This window comes from Canis lupus, chromosome 3 (assembly GCF_011100685.1).
Source record: "Canis lupus familiaris isolate Mischka breed German Shepherd chromosome 3, alternate assembly UU_Cfam_GSD_1.0, whole genome shotgun sequence".
Classification (NCBI taxonomy): domain Eukaryota; kingdom Metazoa; phylum Chordata; class Mammalia; order Carnivora; family Canidae; genus Canis; species Canis lupus.
This window is the reverse complement of record NC_049224.1, coordinates 49,621,058-49,641,514: the sequence shown is the minus strand read 5'-3', so window position 1 is coordinate 49,641,514 and position 20,457 is coordinate 49,621,058. Positions and strand designations below refer to the sequence as shown.

General features: G+C 41.5%; 1 protein-coding gene across 10 annotated transcripts in view; it reads right to left on the bottom strand.

Moving 5' to 3' along the window:
• Positions 1-20,457, bottom strand: part of AKAP13 (A-kinase anchoring protein 13) — a 321,024-nt gene that overhangs the window by 164,944 nt on the left and 135,623 nt on the right. For 9 of the 10 annotated variants that reach the window (XR_005357033.1, XM_038532759.1, XM_038532760.1 and 6 more), the window contains exon 5: positions 14,178-14,361. Coding sequence is in view for 8 of the 10 variants with exons in the window: in XM_038532759.1 (XP_038388687.1) it covers positions 14,178-14,361 (184 nt within the window). In the remaining 2 variants the exon portion in view is untranslated. Of the gene's footprint in view, positions 1-13,983; positions 14,083-14,177; positions 14,362-20,457 lie in introns of those variants that run through there. The other variant, XM_038532768.1, reaches the window with a different exon arrangement.

Genomic DNA, 20,457 nt, shown 5'->3' with positions numbered 1-20,457 from the left:
TTTCTCGTTATCCTTCTTGATTCTGATCTATGTCAGAGGAAAGACATACATACTGCAAGTGTCACCAAGAGCTACTGCAAGGGAACACAGAGAAACCGGAGTCTGGACTCTGACACTTCTATTTAAAATTCATTCTCAGAAGAGCACCAGACCAACACCAAATGGATCTTCATTTAAGAAACAACCCAATTTACCAATCTCCACTCACTCAGTAATGCATTTTTCTCTACCTTCTCCCTTCCCAGATGACTGAAGCCATCTAAATGATGACACAGAAGTTTCTATTTAAGTATTTCTTAAATTTCTATTTCTATAAAGCTATGTTGATCTCTCGCAAAACATATGATTCTTTTGTCTATTCTAAGACAGTTGCTGGCTTAACTACTTACTGTCTTCTACAAAATGTACTTTTTTTGGTAAGATTTTATTTATTTATTCATGAGAGAGACACAGAGAGAGGCAGAAACATAGGCAGAGAGAGAAGCAGGCTTGCTGCAGGGAGCCTGATGTGGGCTCAATTCCAGGACCCCAGGATCACGACCTGAGCTGAAGGCAGATGCTCAACCACTGAGCCACCCAGGTGCCCCTACAAAGTGTACTTGATCAGAGGAGAAACACAGGGACATGAGAACTGTCTTGAAAAGGAGACCATTATCCCTGTGACTAACATCCAAATCCAGGCTGGGAAAAGAGAAATGCTTACAAAATAAGCTGAAACTTGGAAAGAATGGAACTGGATAAAGTAATTTGAAACTGAGGACAGAAAACAAATCAGGAAAAAAAGTCCAATATCCAACCACTAGAAGAGAGAGAACACATCTTTAAAATGTTACATTTCTGGCAGCCCGGGTGACTCAGTGGTTTAGCACCGCCTTCAGCCCAGGGCCTGATCCTGGAGGCCCGGGATCGAGTCCCACATCAGGCTCCCTTCATCGAGCCTGCTTCTCTCTCTCTCCCCTCTCTCTCTTTCTCTCCCTCTGTGTCTTATGAATAAATAAAAATAAAATCTTTTAAAAAATAAATTAATAAAATGTTACATTTCTTTAGCTTTCTCATGAAGCAAACAAACAGAACAAAAATCAAACAGTAACCCTAGATGTTTACAAATTTAAACAAGCTAAAGACGATAGAGGGCAAGGACTGCACATCCATTTCTTCCAATCTTATTTCTAAAGAGCATTTCAAACTCAAAATAACAGGAAAATAAGACTTAAATATGAATCTGTAACTCTAGTGTACTGGTGACCATTAAAACCTGTTGATTAACAAGATCCCAAAGGTGAAGCTGCCACAACTCTATAGATAAGTGATTTGTTCTACCTACAAAAACTGGTAACTTTAATCATAACAAAGTCATCACTGTAAACTAGCTTTTTCCAGTTCAGGAAAAAGAAAAAGCATTCTTGCTCATTAGTCTGGGCAGGAATCCTGAGACATGATGTTCACTGGACTTCATATAAGGCTACTGTCATTAAAATTTAAGAAAAGAACCACCAATACTTAACAAGTCCAGTAAACTTCTAATGACCTTATGTATTTTTATATAATCCACTGCCCCAATTCAGCATTTGTCATAAGTCATTGTTGAAAAGGATTCATCTTATTTAGAAGCAGTTAGACAAATAATACATGTCAAAATAGACAATGTCTCCTTCAAAGACCAGATGGGATTTTTTGGGGGATCTCCTATATGTTAGAGAACATACTCCTTGTAGAGAAACACAGAACGCCAATTTGCTCTCCCTGTGCATACCACTGTACAATCACTAGTTATATGGGTTCGAGCACAGCTTCTCAAACTACTGATGAAGGACCGGTTTTTTTTTTTTTTTTAATTTCCAATTCATTACAGAAGCAAATATTCTAAAAATGAATTACTAGAAAAGTAAAATACACAAGATACAAAATTAAAGCCCAAAGTTCTGATTAGATTCAATGGATATAAAATGACTCTGTCAACTTACCATAAAAGTTTCTAAACACATTCTCTCCACTTCACATTTATCTCATCACAGATCAGTGACAAAGAACGGGCAGCTCAGTGCTGAGCCAGACCTGCCTTATTCTGAGCAGCTGTGGGTTACAACAGAGACCCCTCCAGATTACCAGGAAACATGTTTCACATTCCTAACAACTACAGACCCTGGCAAGACAGGCAAGCAGGAGAAAGAAAAGTCAGGGCAACCCCGGTGGCACAGCGGTTTAGCGCCGCCTGTAGCCTGGGATGTGATCCTGTAGACCCAGGATCGAGTCCCATGTCAGGCTCCCTGCATGGAGCCTGCTTCCCTCTCTGCCTGTGTCTCTGCCCCTCCCTCCCTCCCTCTCTCTCTCTCTCTCTCTCTCTCTCTGAATAAATAAATAAATAAATAAACAAACAAACAATCAATCTTAAAAAAAAAAAAAGTCATGGCACAGATGGTAATGGGGAACCAGCTACATATGTACTTGACAAAGTTATCTTTTTTGCCTGAGGTATACTTCACAGAGCCTGGGCAAAGCTGAAAACTAATTCAATGCCATTCAAAAGTACTTCAAAAGTTCAATCCCAACTGGTTTTATAAAATCTAAAGCATCCACATATCTAATTTAACAGCCATGTCACCAAGAGTTGCTTTAATTAATTCACTGACATGATTTCCCTGAACCAAATGTGAAATACTAGGAACTAATCACAGTTCATAGTAAAAATAATACACTGAAAGGCTGTATTCAGTTTTTCAGAGCACTTTCACCATAAATATCATTTTTAATCTTCCAAATGAAAAGGGCCAATATTCTGCATATAGATGAAGAACCAAAGCATAAATTAACCAAGGTTTCATACAGCTAAATGCTGAATGAGGGCTAAAGATAAAGTTTTAAAATCTATTCCAAGAAATCTATCCTCCAGCAATTCAGTATAACTTACGTGGATTAATGAGCTCAAAGAAGAAGAGCTAAGAGCAAAATGTTTCTTTTAGACATTAAAAAAGGTATGAGAGGTATTCTACAGCTAACACTCTTATCTTAACCAACAAGATCGTTTTCGTATTAGTACATATTTTCTAAAAGCATAGGCATGGGGACGCCTGGGTGGCTCAGCGGTTAAGCATCTGCCTTTGGCTCAGGTCATGATCCTGGAGTCCAGGAATCGAGTCCTCATCAGGCTCCCTGCATGGAGCCTGCTTCTCTCTCTGCCTGTGTCTCTGCCTCTCTCTCTCTCTGTGTCTCTCATGGGGGGGGGAGGGGAAGCATAGGCATAGACTAAAAGATACCACTTTTCAGTACATGAAAATGTATTAGGCTCTATACAAATACTTGTTTACAAATGTCCCCACAGATATATTTTTCCATCATTGATAAAATGTCTCCAAATGCCCATCAAAAAGATAATACTACAGATGGAATGACTCTACATTAAAAATGCATCCCACCTGGAAATTTGTCTTCTCTATATTATAACTTAAGTTCTCATTTCAAGATATCTCAAAAATGCATTGCCAGAAAAATGAATGACCTAGAATAGACATTTATTCATTCAAGCCTTCAACAAATATTCATGCAGTATCTACCATGTTCCTGAATACTAGGAATAGGCTGATGAATAAATAAGAAAGCCAAATTCCTACTATCACGAAGCGTCTGTTAGACAGGGGTGTAGTTATAACTTGAGATAAGTCTTTTAAGAAAATAAAACCAGGTACTTATGGCAGAAAATTCCTGTGGGTGGGGACAGTGGGTTCTTCAGACAGTGGTAGGAAAATCTGAGGAGATTTTCCTCCTCAGGGGACCACTGATGTGAATCCTATGACAAAGCCAGCATACGGAGTTACTGGGACAGGACAGAATGGGAAAAGGGGCAGAGCAAAGCTCAAAGATCCTGCCTAGAGAAAGTAACGGGAAGGGGGAAACATCAGGAAATGAGGTGTCAGAGTCAGACAGGGCTCAGATCTCATGGGACTCTGCAGACCATGATACCAACTAGGATTTTACTCTGAGTTGGGTGAGAAAATGTGAGGAACAGGAAAGCAAAGATGAAAATACAGAAGAATAAAACAAGATTATTAATTTAGTACCAGATGAATATAGTGACTTTTTAATCCTCCAATGACTTTGAAGCAGGGATCAGTGTATTTCCATTTTTCATGTGAGGAAATAACAGGCTTATGGGAATAATTTGTTCAAGTACACAGCCAGTAAGTGAAAAGGCCAGACTTTTACGCAGACCTAATCCCAAAACTTTCGTACCTCCTCTGCTGTCCACCATAATACTGACTCTCTAACGGTGTCAAACAATGACCACATTCAAATCATACCACTGTAAGTCTAAATAATATTTATCAGAAGCTAATCAGGTAGGAACTATCTGGGTGGCTCAGGCGGTTGGGCATCTGCCTTCTGCTCAAGTCATGATCTCAGGGTCCTGGGATCAAGCTCCACATCAGGCTCCCTGCTCAGTGAGGAGTCTGCTTCTCCCTCTCCCTCTGCCCCTCCTCCCAACCCCACCCCCACTTGTGCTCTTGCTTGCTGTCTCAAATGATTAAATTAAAAAAAAAAACTTAAAAAGAAAAAGAGGCTAGTCAGGTATATGATATTTTCTGTTATGAATTTTATGGGATCCACAAGTTTTCCACTGCAGAAAACCACATTAAGAAGCCATTACTCAATGGGATCCCTGGGTGGCGCAGTGGTTTAGCGCCTGCCTTTGGCCCAGGGCGCGATCCTGGAGACCCGGGATTGAATCCCACGTCAGGCTCCCGGTGCATGGAGCCTGCTTCTCCCTCTGCCTGTGTCTCTGCCTCTCTCTCTCTCTCTCTGTGACTATCATAAATAAATAAAAATTAAAAAAAAAAAAATTTAAAAAAAAAAAAAAAAAAAAAAAAAAAAAAAAAAAAAAAAAAAAAAAAAAAAAAAAAAAAAAAAGAAGCCATTACTCAAGAAGCCATTCCTCAGAGATAGGATAATAGCATCCAAACAGTGTATTCACCCTGGCCCCAAAACTCAAGGTTTATTTATGTGGAACAACAAAATTCAACAAGCATAGAGCGCATTTCAACTAATTTCAGCACTCCTGCTGCTGTGAACCGATAAACAGTCAGCCTATGCCTCTTAACCTTGTCCATCATAATGCAACTCAAGCAAAAGGTTGGGGTAGATGCTAACATACATGTAAAATCCTGACAAATCAAGTGCAGGAAAAAAGAAAAAAAACAAAAAACAAAAAACGTTTTCCTGGTACTAACAACACTAGTCATTCAGAAGGGGGAAGTTCAAAGATACGTCTTCTTGAGATCAGCAAAAGCCAGATCAGATGCCAGAGAACCAACACTAAAGACCAATGATGCACAGGTCTGGAAGTGGATACTCACTGATGGCTGTTCAAGCACCACGAATATCGCAGGCCCATCTTATCTGGGTCCTGGCTCCACATGCAGCTTTAGGAGCAGAGAACAGCAGCCCTCCCAGAGGTGTGTTCGCTAAGCCTCCTTCTGACAGGAACTGCAGTGTCTAGTTCCTTGTTTGAGGGCTACTGCAATATCTTCCATGAAGCCACCTCACTGTAACGGTGCCTCAGGGAGTCCTACAAAATCAACCACAACTGAGGCACCTGGTGGCCAGATTCTTTGGCTCAGGTCATGGTCTCAGAATCCTGGATCGAGTCCTGCATCAGGCTCCCTGCTCAGCAGAACCTGCTTCTCCCTATGCCCCTCTCCTTGCTCAGGTGTGTGCATGCGTTCTAATAAATAAAATCTTCCCCCAAAAAATCAACCAGAAGTACACTAAAATGGAGTGGAAAAGGTGAAATGCCAGAAACCGGGAGGGGAGAGAGGGTAACCGGTGCACCTTAAAATGGATAGGAGGTTACTGTCTTGGGTGCTTGGAAGGAACTCGCTGCTAGTCTAGTTATGCAGCCGTTCACGTGATACTCGGTTCCTCTCTCGTATTTCTTCTGTTGACAAAGTATTGACACCCTGCCCTTTACCAGTACGGGAATAATGCAGAAAGAAGGAGGGCACAGAATTTGAGCAACTACTGTGTATCAGCAATTTGTTATCAATTCTATGCTGTTAAATAACTAAAAATAACCTTCTCTAAGGTAATGGTCAGAACACGCTGGAAAGTCAGACTCGCTTCGATTCTTCCCTCTGGCCATACCATCTGTATAGGTCAGTTACTGAAAGTTCCCTTTGGCTCAATTTCCTTCTTTGTGAGGTGGGAACACTGGGTTTGCTGTGAGAGCAAATAAAGATGAAGGTAAAGAGGCAGCATAGTGTCTGGAGCTCCCTAGTGCTCACTAAATTGCGACTATAGGGGATACTCCAGGGCTGGTGTAATTCTAAGGAACAAAAAAGAGGGAAGTTTTCAAGTTATGTATTTTTAAAAAGGGCACAGAACGCTTGCTTGTGGGTTAACTGTCAGATGAGTAAAACCACACCCATGTCACCCTAGCACTATTTTCTCCCAAAAATCCAAGAGGAAAATGTGGCTCTTCTTCCCGGCTATCTCAAGGAGGTGTTACATTGTAGGTAAAGGGTGACCAGGAAAAAAGATGTTAGAAGCTAGATGGTGGTGTAGACAGGTCCTATTTACATAGAGCTAAGTGGTCATCCTACTTCCAACACGTCCTCCTTCCTAGTTCTCCAAGCAGAGGGATGCACCGAGTTTCAATGAACTTCACCAGCATGTTCCTGTTCTATACTAAGAGACCTAGAAGGTACATGCCATCAATTCCCATCGTACAGATGAGAATACTGAGGCTCCTAGGCAATACTCAATCAGGACATGCCCACATTCGGCTCTACCATGGTAAAGGCCGAATAGCTGGATGCTCTTCTTATTTCTTATTAAAAAAGAATTAAAGGCAAGAGGATAACACTCCAGATTTTATTAACACTCCAAATGCCACTGTCAATTTTTATAAAACTTGAAGGAAAAGTGGCCAAAACTTGATGACAACTTAAGATGTCCCATCAATCCAGATATAAGTATATGCAGAAATGTTAGAAAAGAATGAGATACCACAAATACATTTTATTTTCACTAATCAAATGTCAAAACAATGGACTTTAATAAGAATACTACAGTGCAACTCTATTTTAAGCACACAGGGACACTAAACATTTGAACAAAACTTTGTTAAAATGATTGTTCTACAACACTAACCAATTTAAGCAGCTCTGAAATATTCACTGGTAGAAAGGGAGTATTTAATGAAGCAGGAGCTATCTATAAGCTGCAAAGGCTAAGAAAATCATTGTTCTTCCAACAAGCTCAAACTTCTAACAGACTGTTTAATTTTAGAAATGTATAGAATAAGTTATTTTACAGTGTATCACACTCTTATATCACATAACTTTGTTCCTCAGCATAGATACTCAGTTTTGGCCAAATACTGATTTTGGCCAAAAAGTTTATTCAACACGCTTAGTTTTTTCCTTAAGAATCATTTTATTTCTGTTAATGCACGCAAGTAAAATTTCCAAGTTATTCATTCTGTAGGTGTGCCCTCAAGGAAACTCCAAAACTGACCAAATAAAATAACATATAATGGTTACAAAAGGTTTATGTTTTCTAGAGAGCAGAGAATTCACCCATCAAGTACCGTACTTTGGCTCATGTTTTCTTCCACCTGCGTCCATGGTAAAGTCAGAAATGTTTGCAGGATCACGTGCTGCTGGGCAGCCTAGGTGGCTCAGCAGTTTAGCACTGCCTTCAACCCAGAGGTAGTGATCCTAGAGACCCGGGATCGAGTCCCACGTCGGGCTCCCTGCATAGAGCCTGCTTCTCCCTCTGCCTGTGTCTCTGCCTCTCTCGCGTGCGCTCTGTGTTTCTCATGAATAAATAAATAAAGTCTTTAAAAAAAAAAAAAAAGATCATGTGCTGCTGCCACAGAGGGTTTGCTACCAGAGGTTAAGCTGTGTGACTTTATAGCAACCTGAGGAAATACACCTCAGAGTATCTGCTGGAAGGTTCTAAACAAGAAGCACCAAAGTAGCAGGGAGCCCTTCCCAGTTTACACTCAGTCCTACTGCCATATCTCTACCAGAACAGAGCCCCAGATGACACAGTGAGAAAGGAGGATGAATGGACAAACATAAGGATGGACGGACAGGTGAGATTTGAGCCACAGAAACAAAGTTTAAAAAGAAAAAAATCCTCCCCTCTGGCTACTAGTTTATTATTTTTTTTAATTTTTATTTATGATAGGCACACAGTGAGAGAGAGAGAGAGAGGCAGAGACACAGGCAGAGGGAGAAGCAGGCTCCATGCACCGGGAGCCCGATGTGGGATTTGATCCCGGATCTCCAGGATCGCGCCCCGGGCCAAAGGCAGGCGCCAAACCGCTGCGCCACCCAGGGATCCCTGGCTACTAGTTTAAAAGTAAGTGGGGCGCCTGGGTGGCTCAGTGGTTGAGCGTCTGCCTTTGGCTCAGGTTGTGATCCCAGGGTCCTGGGATCGAGTCCCACATTGGGTCCCCTGCAGGGAGCCAGGGAGCCTGCTTCTCCCTATGCCTCTATGTCTCTCGTGAATAAATAAAATCTTTAAAAACAACAAAAAAAAAAAAAAAAAAAAAAAAGGAAGTTTGTACATATGTTTCATTCTTTCCCCTTGTAAGCAAAAGCAAAGGCTCCGAACTTGTTTTGTGCCAGATGGGCTACTGAGGACCCACTTGTCAAGTCCTTAAAGAGAACCCTGGAAAAGCCATCGCTATATTAACAGAACATCTTGCTCAACAGCACTCTGCTCCATTGTGCAATAAGTATACATAAGTAGTTACTCTACCCTCTGACCCTGAACTCAGGTTTTAAGTGTAAAATGTCAAAAGGAGGTCTTGAGAGTAGAATCTGTAGACCCAAACTCTTTGAGAGAGGCCAGTATTGCACTGCAATAAACCATGATCTAGTGCCTCACTATCCGCCAGGCTGAGTCTGTGCTCTGCATATGCACACGTGTCATCTGTACCTGGACAGATCCTTGGACTTTGGAGCTTGAGCCTGGTTCTGTTACTTCACTTTACCTCAATTTCCTCAATTATAAAATGTGGGTAATAACACCTGACCTATCCACTCATTAGGGTGTCTTGAGAACCAATGTAAAAGGGAAGCTCGCATGTAAACAACACTACTTTTAAAATCATATGATGGGCAGGGGCGACTGGGTGGCTCAGTGGTTAAGCATCTGTCTTTGGCTCAGGGTGTGATCCTGGGGTCCTCGGATCAAGTCCCACATCAGGCTCCCTGCAGGGAAGCCTGCTTCTCCCTCTCCCGGTGTCTCTGCCTCTCTGTGTTTCTCATGAATAAATAAATAAAAATCTTAAAAAAAAATATGATGGGTAATATAAATGGAAAGGAGAGGTCAGAATCAAATAGAAAGCTGTCAACCCTTCCCTAATTGAGTGTTAATCACCCTGTATCCCAGTGGCTTCTTCCTCCTGTCAACTTTTGTAGAGGGAAGATAATGGGCTGCAGAATTCCACAGACGTGTGTGTGACAGGAGCGCTAATACTTTCTATAAAGCCTTGGGCTAGTTACCTTAGCTCTCTGAGCCTTCATATTTCATCTGTACAACACAAATAAGGCCAATTTCAGAAATGCTGTCATAAGGTGGAAGCAAAGTATTAGCTGTAATGCACCCACCATGATTTCTAGTGCACTGCAGACCCTCATTAAACAAAGAGATTTACTGAACAGATACAGAAAATGACACGAAGATGAACACTTTGAAACTTGCTCTCTGGGCCAATGAAATATTTCAACACTTTTACATCAACACTCGAGAGCTGACATTCTCTACAGGAATACCCTTCATGTAAGGGTGGCAGTGATGCAAATGATCCCTTGTCCATCTGGAGCTCTCTGTTCTATCACCCAGAGGTATCACATCACAGCATGGAACAGAAAACCAAACTAATTTTTCACAAGTGTGATCTATTATACTAGAGAATGATTTCAAACTCTTATCAAGCAGCAACAACCATATACTTCCCAGAAATACTTTTAAGGTTCTGGCAAAATTTCTTTAATGTATGAAAAATCTATATGGCTCTAGAAGTAATGAGGAATTAAGGAAAGGGCAATAATGGATACCATTTATACTGGTCACCATGTTAGCGTTCTAGCTGCTTTCCTTCATTTATTTCTCAAAGCAACTACCCTGGAGATGGCCCTCTTGTTTTTCCAATGTTACAAACTGGGCTGGGATTCAAGTGGGTAAGAGGATCACCCAAGAACACAGCTTCACAGAGGCTGACCCTGGGTTCATGACTACTCGCCTGGCTCAACACAAAATCTGCCCATCTCTCTACCAATTTCAATTCACAGAAAGCTATGACAAAAATCACAAAAAAGATACTCTAGGTAGACCAATCAATTGGAATTTGAGTTTCATTAATCAGTGAAGTATCATTTTACTGATAATGTGACTACAGGAGGAACTATTACACAGAGTACCTTACAGTCTAACAGAGCATCTGCACAAATATCACTCGATTCTAACAAGCTGGTGACATAGGCCAACTGGGTATTATCCAAGGGATGAGAAACTCAGAATGGGTAGGTGACTACCCACTTTATTTTTTTTCAAGTCACACAGGCTACTAAGTGGGGAAGCTTGGATTTTAACTAAGCTCTCTGTCCCCAAGCAGTTCCACTATACCATACCGTCTTCTCCTCAAGCTAAGGTATCTATTGCCCTTGTTATCTGCTCCAAACAGTAACCATCATCTGTGTGACAAATAACCCCTGTTTCTTCACAGTGCATATGCCAGCCCCTTGGTTATAATTCCAAGAGGTAAGTGTTCTTATCCTTATTTGTTTTTAAGCAGATATAGAAACTGAGGCTTAGAGAGGAAAGTTATTTAATGCATCCAAAGCTACAGATGGCAGAGCCAAAATGCAAACTTTGCTTTGACTCCAAAGTCTGCCCACTTAGCCACTACCTGGAACTGCCTCTTGGTCTCAGCTCTTCCCCTCCCTCAAATGAGTGATCAAGGTTCCCAGACTGCTTATGTGTTGTGTGAGAGATGTCTGATAGCACCTGGCTCTCATATTCTCTTTCTGGATGACTGTGTGCAACACCCATCTAATGTCACCTCCCAGCCTTAGCTAAATGAAGAGCCTCAAGACTTGGGTTCTCTCCCTCTTCTACCCATCACTAACTAGGAGACCTCAGGGCAGGAGGATGTTCAACTAACTTCTCTTCAAAGTGGGGGAGACAACTGTGCATTTACCTAAAAGCAAGGGTAGGCCTAAGTGTTCTGGATAACATTTCTCCTCAGGCAAGATTGGTAACATTTTGTTTAAGGTGAATTCTCAGGTCACAAATACAACCATATTCAAAATGCAAGATCAAACTATAAGCTAAAATAAAAGAGCAAGGAGTCAACAAAATCTCTCCATTCCATCACTGAACTCAGTGAAAGTCAGTAATAATGGATTACAGAAAAGGGAGGCTGTCAGAAAAACATCCTGAAGAATTACTGCTGTCTCTTTGGATTCAGTATCAATTCAAGAGTCCTCTAAAGATATGGGTCTTATTTAAATAATCTTTCTACTTCCAAGCACAGCAGAATCGATTTTCACACAGAAGTGACTCCATTTATCAGAACAGATTATCAAAACAAGCCTCAGGCACATAAACACAAACAGAACTTGGACCCTAAATGGCCACGTCTTCCTCCCCCATCTCCAAAAAAACCAAAAACCAAACAACAACAACAACAACAACATCAGGGTAAGCAGCAAGGAAGGGAAACAACAGATTTATTTTGGGAGACATTTATTTTTTTTTTTTAAGATTTTTTATTTATTCATTATAGACATAGACATAGAGAGAGAGGCAGAGGGAGAAGCAGACTCCATACAGGGAGCCCAATGTGGGACTCGATCCCGGGTCTCCAGGATCACGCCCCGGGCCAAAGGCAGGCACTAAACCGCTGAGCCACCCAGGGATCCCCATTTTGGGAGACATTTAAAAGGATTTAAATAAACTTGAATTTTCAGTTAAGACTGCCATGCCAGTAGTTATTTTGTAAGTGCAGAAATGTATGTAACCCTACCTTAATTTCATATTAACTGAAGATAGAATAAAATGAAATGGACCTATATGGAAAAACTTAATTTAAAAAGGGGGAGAAGTAAGAACACCCCAATCTAAAGATTTTAGTGAAGTATTAGATGGTGTCATACAGTGAAACAATTCGTAGCTTTTCACAAACCACCCTGTGAGTCTCACAAGATAAACTTCTTGATCAGAAACACATATGCATAAACTTTTGCCTATAATTTTAAAGGCCAAAGACCCTCTGAAGTCTATTCTTGGGCCCCTTGTTCAGAATCCTCGGAGTGGAAGGAGCTCTGGACAGCTTTTCAGGTGACCTGGCTTTTGGTGCTGGGTGGGCCCCCTTGTCACTCTGATCCAATCACTGACTCTCTGGATCTCAGCTCCTCCTCATCCGTTAATGATGATCTTTCCTGATTCGATGGTGGAAATTCTAGCAAAGTCTACTAACATCACAGTAAGACTGGGCAACCGTAAAATCACCTCCTTACCATCTTTTATTTGCTAATTTTTAATCTCCTACTGTGGTCCTCTACTTGAAGATTTCTCAAGTTGGCTTTCTTTCCCTTCACAAAAGGAGGTAAAGTGGCTTTTGCACATGGAACAGAGCTTGTACTATGAAGCAAGCCAAAAAAATCTTCTCTAAGAACAAACATTCTTGTTTCCTTAAAGCCACGTTGCAGTAAGTCTTGTGACATCCTCACCGAGCATATAATAAAGCTGTTGTAATCACTTTATTTCCCCATTTGGATGACAATCCTTAACCAACTCTGCTTCCCAGCAAAAACTCTGAGCTATAAGATCACTTTTAGAGGAACTGCTTTCCAACCTCCCCAGGGTTACTTATAGAGTTAATTGTTTCAACTTCTGGAACAAGGCTTCTTGTCCTAATGCCCTGAGGCAAACAGCAGAAGGAATCTAATCACTGGCCAGATGGGAAGTAGAAGGAATGGAATAGATCACTCCCTGGAATACTGTCATAGGAGAGCTCAAGTATCCAGAGCTCATTTGAGATGAAGAGCACCCCTCCTACTGTCATCGTATCTGTAGCACCCATTAGAAAGTGTCTGAAAAGAACCTTCTGTCTGGCTTGACTAGAAAACTTATAAACTGAGTAGGTGACTGGAAACAACAAAGGACCTGTTTATGTAACAGCATGTAGCATTACATTCTGAAATCTCTTCTTGGCCCTTACAGACCTCCCCCCCACACCCCCATTCTTTCCCCAAGCAACTAAATTAAGTCGAACATGAGCAAAAGATTGGAGACTTTGGGAATATCCACTTAACTTACAAGTGTCCCTCGATTACTAAAGAACATGAATCCCAGGGGGTTTATTCTTGTTAAGATTATATGGCCAAAAAGATGTGGTGAACATAAAACAGTAAAAACTATGTATTAAACTAGAGAAACTGAAGTTTCTGCCTTTTATAAATATTCCAGTGAAAAGGGTCGGCGTTGTAATGCATTTCTTTCTCTATACAAGAAAAAAAGGACTCTTCAGATGTTTTGACTAACAACTTTTCTTCAAAGGACTCTATCTAAAGAGTCAGAATGCTAACAACTGAACACACAGACACTCAGGATTTCCTACTGCCCTGTTTCCAGGGCAACTCGGTTGCTTTCTGCTGCTACTCATATGAAGAGACCACAGCTCTTGATTTTATTCATAGAAATTACATTCAGACCAAACCTGAGTGGTTCGGCATATTTTCTGCACATAATTATTATATTAAAATATTTGTTTCTAATTAACTCAAGTCTCGAAGACGTAATAGGAAAATGTATGGCAGAGAAAAACTTTTTTCTTGTACCAAACCAGGATAAACTACATACATGGTAATGGAATGCTAGTCCCACACACAATACCTATTTTGAGTTTTCAGTAAAATGGAAGAGGCAAGAAGCAGTGAGGCAGGGAGAGAAGCTGGTACCAGGACTTACGTTTGTGTCTCTCAGACAATGAAGTAAGTGGTTAGCAGGAGCAAGCTTATAAGCCTCCAGCAGAAGGCAAGGCACAGAGCTGAGGTTTTAATTTGTGGCAAACTGGCACTAAGATGCCAAGTGGGCGGTGCCGCCATGAATCAGGGGGTGGGGCTAGTGATGAGGGGGAAGGACTGGGGAGAAAGAGCACTTACTGGGTTAGAAGCTGGTGCAGCTTGTGATAACCCCGCTCCAAGGCCAAGCTCACAGGTGTTGCTCCTTCCTGGTTGTGGATGCTGAGAGCCCCGCGGCCACCTGGCTTCTGCAACAGGAACCACGTCAACCTCAGCAGCCCCAGCCGCACAGCGAAATGCATCAGTGTTTCCCGGGGGCTGCCATCTGTACATGGAAGAGAAAGCCCAGTGAGAAGAACGTGAGAAAAACAAGCACACAAACAGAAAAACAAATGAGCACCACTGCCGCCAAGTACGTAAGATCCTGAAGTTAAACCACAGCACAAACAGTGTGACAGTGGCGGGGTACAACCAGCTCTCCCATAAGGAGAGTACAAAGCTGGAACACAGTAGAAGCAAAGCCTCCAGAGAGAACCAAACCATTTCTATATTCTGACTTACTACATTTGTGCAATCCATTTATGTAGGCAGATTTATAAAGGGAAATTCACACATGTGTTCTTTTCCTTAAAGGAGAGAGAGAGTGAGAGAGAGAAATACAGCCTCACCACGTGGGGACCCAAGGGGAATAGCTGTTGGGGCTTAGATGGGTGTATGGTAAAAGGCATAATTAAGGAAAAAATAACACCCAGGCAGGAGCTGGCTAAACACTAAGAACAGGTTCTGCTCGTTAAGTATACACAGGTCTTTTTATTCCCCCACATTAAGGGCAAATCAAATTGCCGGCACTGCCAGCTTTTTTGTTTTGTTTAATGAAAGAAAGAAATGCATCTCCAGGCACATTAAGAAAGACTAATTTTAAGATAATATACTAGTAAGTTCAGAAAGAAAAACATGTTCTTGGGCTTATTTCACTTAAAGGGAGGGTTCCCGTTGGTACAGCGAGTCATGCTGAAAGTGGTGGAATGAGAAAGGGCTCTGGAATGAGACAAATCTGGGTTCGGATGTGGCCATTTATCATCTATGACTGGGCCTCATCCATTCCTACCTCTCTGAGCTTCATTTCTTCATCTCTGGGTGAGGCACCTTCATCTAACAACCAGGGTGGCGAAACTCAGGGATGAAGACTGTATGAGATCCTCACTAAGTGCCAGGTTCCCTCCCTTTCCCTGCTTTCTCCTTTGGTTGTTCACTAACCACCTCTCTCTTCCTCAGGCCTTCTCCTGTGATGACAGACCAACAGCCAGGGCAGGGCTGCAGTGCACAGCCTCACAGGCCGGCCATGGCTCACTTCCAGGGGCGCCACTCAGACAACAGAATAGAAATGGTGCCCAGGAGCTATACCTGCCTTCCTCTCATTCTCCATGGCTTCCACAAGCCTCAATTTCTTCACTGGGCATTCCCAGACTTCTTGGACCCCAGGGCTTTCCCCTTACACCTAAGTCCTCTATGCTTCTTACATGAACAGCAATTAATTAAGAACAAGTGCATCTTTGAACCTGTGATTTTACACCGAATCTCCCTGCTTTCCAATGTCACATATGTATCACTTTAGTCTCCCTATTGCCAACGTAAAATTTTCTTAGATGGAAAAGCCACCTTTCATATTTTTACATTTTTCCTACAGAACTATGCACACTGACTAATTCAAGAATTTATAGGGTGTTCAGCAGAGGCACGTGGCTGGAAAGAAATCAACACACCAGAAGAAACCATGGCATGTGCAGGTACATACTGTAATAATCAACACCTCAGAGCAGGTAGCAGGGCCAGACAAAAGGGCAAAAAGATCCTTCACAGATCAAATATCACCACCTGACTTGTGCTTTACAGTTGTTCACAAGCACTCCTTATCAAAACCAAAGAGCTAATAAGTCATCGACCAGGAACTATGTGACTTTTTAGAGACTGGTCAATTCCAGCCTTACTAGGTGACACCTCCTCAAAGCAATTTTCTCTCCACCCTCACCCTTTCCAATCCTGATTTGAGTCAGCTTAGTATTTCCGAGTTCCAACAACAAAGCCATCCACCTGCTTGAAGCTGGCACCCTGATTCCTGCACCTGTATCCTCCTGAAATCATTCTAAGGTCCTAAGCAGCAGGTACCACATGTACTTGCAGGTCACTCCCTTTCTGCAATCAACCGACAACAAAGAAATGTAATGCAGGTCAAGACCCTAGAGGTGCCATGCTCTGGGCTACGTATTTTGCATTAATGCTTCTCACATGTTATCCTCAGTTTGCAGACAAAGGTTAATAACTTACCCACAACAAGAATCAGCAAGATTTGAAAATTCTTCTGTCTAGAAACCATAGCTTCTCCATTAACTCCACTCCCTTTTTCTAAAAACCAAGCAATCATGCAAGGGAGCTAATGCGGTTTACAAAGCACCTTTTAATGTTTTTCTCCAATAAATAAAAATTTTTGCCCAACTTATCTTTTGTTACTGTTTTTATTCCTTTTGTCTCAGTTTAAACTCTAGCACACCTACAATTTAGGACCAATTTCTGTTCTGTGGTCTCTATATTCTGTATTTTTTCCTCTCATGATCCTTTGTCTTTCTCCTCTGTATTTTGAAAGTTACTTAACTTTGTTCTTCAGATTTCTAACTTCATTTCCTGTGATGTCAACTGAGTCCTTTGTCCCCAATTTGAATTTAATTATGCTGTGGGATTCTGGATGTCCCTGCATCATTTCAAGTAACTCTCTTACCATCTTTGCCCTCACTGTGATGGCTTTTTTGCAGATGTAATTAGAGGCCCTAATCAGTTGATTTAATAAGGAAGATTATCCTGGATAATCTGGATAGGTCTAACTGAATCAGCTGGAAAGCTTTGAAAGTAGGGCTGAAGTTTCCCTGGAGGATGGCCTGAGCCTGTGCTCATGGGACTCCATCCTGCTCCAGATCTCATCCTTTCCTGACTCACTGATGATGACAACTTTGGCTCATTTCAGTGGGTATGAGCTTGTCCATGATCTTCTCTATTCCTGCCCTATGAATCTTGGACTTGCTTAACTAGCCTCCACAATCATGTAAACCATGCCCTGCAAAAAATCTTAATGCAGATTTCTCCTGCTGGTCCTGACTCTCTGGTTGAAACCTGACTGAGGGGCTTCTGGCATATTAAATACTCCCTAAACTTATTTTTCTTCTGGTTGCTTCCTTCTCTAACTTCATAAGTCTGCCCTCTGAGCTTTTAAAGGACAAATGCAAACTCTCTTCTAAATTTTTCCTTGGCTCCTTAAAGAAAGTCTCTTAAAGTCTTCTATCTGAATATTCATCATACTTTTCTGTTCCCTTGAGGCTATACTTTATCTCATAGACCCTGTGTTGGTTGGCTGCCTTTCCCATTTAACCATGCTCAATTGAAAAATCTCTACGGAGGCTTGGTTTCCACCCATAGAGAAGATGTAGAAGTAGAAATGTCTTAAGTCCAGCTTGTTATCTATTTATGTGCTGGGAGCACCTCCCACACCTATTCCCTCTGATCTGCAGAGAAAGCTGATGTACCTTGCCTAGCAGGCATTCAACCACAATGAGTATGCTAGATGGCTGCAACTTTTCCAAAGTGTCAGATTTGTGACAAAGTAAAATGTCCTAAATTCTGTGAATATAGCAACCAAAGACTTTTTCCTTCCCCATCAATCCACCTAAATGCCCTGTCTCACAGTAAACTCTTTGAATCTATATCTATGAGACTCCTAAATCACCATTCTTTCTACTGTGGCATAAAGGGTCTTAGATAAAGCTACAGTCCCACATGATGCAGGGAAGGAAAACTGTGGTCCAGTGTGAGCAAGGGGCTTGTAGAAAAATGGTAACTGTAGCCTTGTTATAGAATCAAGGTCTGAGAGGCAACAAAACCTTCTGGAGCTAAGGTCCTGCCATGACAAGGAACTGCTTCTGCTTGTCCTGGAGTCAACAGAGATTAATCCTATGCCAAGAAAAAAAATCCCTAGTGGTCTTTTTATATTTTACTATTTTATTTCCTTTCAGCTATGATAGCTAAAAAAAGATGCAAATGTTAGTGAGTGTAGCTAAGGAAATAGTTTCACAGGAGGGGTGCAGGAACTAAAACAGCAAACAGTTAAGGCTGAGGTTCTAGTAACCAATATCCCATATACAGAACTGAGAACACCCTGTTTTGGGTGCAGTCTTTCTTAAACCTGTCTGATCCTGCTCCACCCAAATTTCTCCCTGTGGGGAGGATTCCCACCCCAAAAGACGATCAGATCTTTTCATTCAGTCCTACAATACCATAAGTCAGAAGGAAGATCTCCCCTAGGATGTCTCTCCTCCACCCTTTTCTTCAGAGCTAGTGGACCCGCCCTTGCCACCCTAGAGAGTTCCTTGCGAGGAAACCATCTCAGCTCACCACTTTCACTCATCACTGAGGCTCTGAGGAGTCAAGACAAGGAAGTGAGACTTGGTCACTCACAGGGAAGATCTGTTTGCCCCACCATTCACCCTCTGCCCAGATGCATCCTTACCACTTGCATTTAAAGCAGAACTAAGGCCACAAGTACAGTGTAGAAATTGCTTCATGTAACTAGGGCTGGAAGGACTAGATGCACAAACTCCCTCTTGCTCGTGGCTTAAAGTGAAGAGCAACTTTATAAATAAGTAAAAGCAAAAACAAAACGGTTTTGTTCTGCTTCAAAGAACTATTCTTTCTAGTAGCCTTCTATAGGACATGTCAGTGTCCCTCCTAGAGCTCATCGATGTTCTGTCTCCAGTAGGTTACTGAAGAGTGGCTAAGGTATATTCAAAACAAAACAGCTCACACACCAGTATGCAAACACTCTTCCAATAAGTCTTCCTCCCTTTTACAGATAAAGAAGCTGGGAAACAGAGATGTACTTTGTACAAACTCTTGCAATGAAGCTAGGCTGTAAACAAGTGGAGCCCACTGCCTATGCCCCTCCCATATTACAGTATCAAATCTACACCAAGAATTCTCAAAGTTATGTTCATGCCTGCTGTGCAGGGAGACCAAGGCTATGGAAATAATATATAATTTGTTTCAAATAGGCGCCTATATGCACTTGTTCCTGAGGAGAAATCTTAAGCTATTTTCAAAGGAGTCACTGACCTGAAAAAAGTTAAAAAGCACTGCATCTAAACAAAGAGCAGGAGGATTAACCACACATCTTACATGATCCTGTTGTGCAAATATCAGCCTGGGACACCTGTAAATATTCCAGCTTTCAATAGCAAGCAGTCCTGTTATATAACAGGGTGCCCTGTTTACCTGTCTCATTATCCTAGGCAACAAGCCTGCACTGTACCTTCTTCCTTTAGGTACCTTTGCAACTCACTGAGGTGAGCAAAATGTTCCTTTACACTAGTCCCTTAATAGCAAGCAAGCACCTCTTAACTGATGCTATGCTGCCCTTAAAGTACCCAGTGCATGTAGATTCTAATCCACAATTAATGGAAGAATTTATGTTGCAGAATGCCAATCTGGCACTGAAATCAGATTCCTGATCCCAGCTGTTGAGTTCAAGGTAGGTCTATAGAGTTCCTTGCATGCATTTCACCTTGCAAAGTATACACACCTAACTTGTTCAATTTCTTTCACTCTTTTAATTATTTGTAATTTATGTACAGTAAAATTCACGTGGGGGAGGGGGGAAGTGTCCTGTGAGTCAGAATGCACGTGTAGATTCTTATAACCACCACTACCAAGACATAAAAAGCACTCCAATATCCAAAATATTCCCTCAAGGCAGCCCTTTGCAGTCAGACTCCTAGGCCCTGGCAACTACTCATCTTTTTTCTTTTCCTATAATCTTGCCCTTTTCAGACTATCTAGAACCATATATTAAGTAACCTCTGGAAATGGACTCCTTTTACTTAGCAAAATGCATCTAGGTTGTTGCATTTGGACCCCTAATAATTTGTCCCTTTCATTATTTTTAAATTTTATTACAACTCCCGTTTTTTTTGTTTGTTTGTTTGTTTGTTTTTTATTGCTGAATAGTGTTTCATTGTATGGATATATCACTACTGGTTTATATATTCACCCAATGAGGGAGATCTGCATTATTTGCAATGCTGCTATAGATATCTGTGCAAAGATTTTTTGAGTAAAGAGAAGTTTTCATTTCTCTAAGCTAAAGAGCCAAATGTGGAATTGCTGGGTCATAGAATAAAAACTGTCCAACTGTCTTCCAGGATGGCTGTATCATTCTGCAATTCCCCTAGCAATATATGGGATGTTGTTCTGTGGCCTTGCCGGACCCTGGTATTCTTGATTTTATCCTAATAGGTGGGTAATGGTACCTTATTGTGGTTTTAATGCACTTCCCTAAATGTTCAAACCTTTGATTTAGCCTTTGCTAGTACTGCTTGAGCAA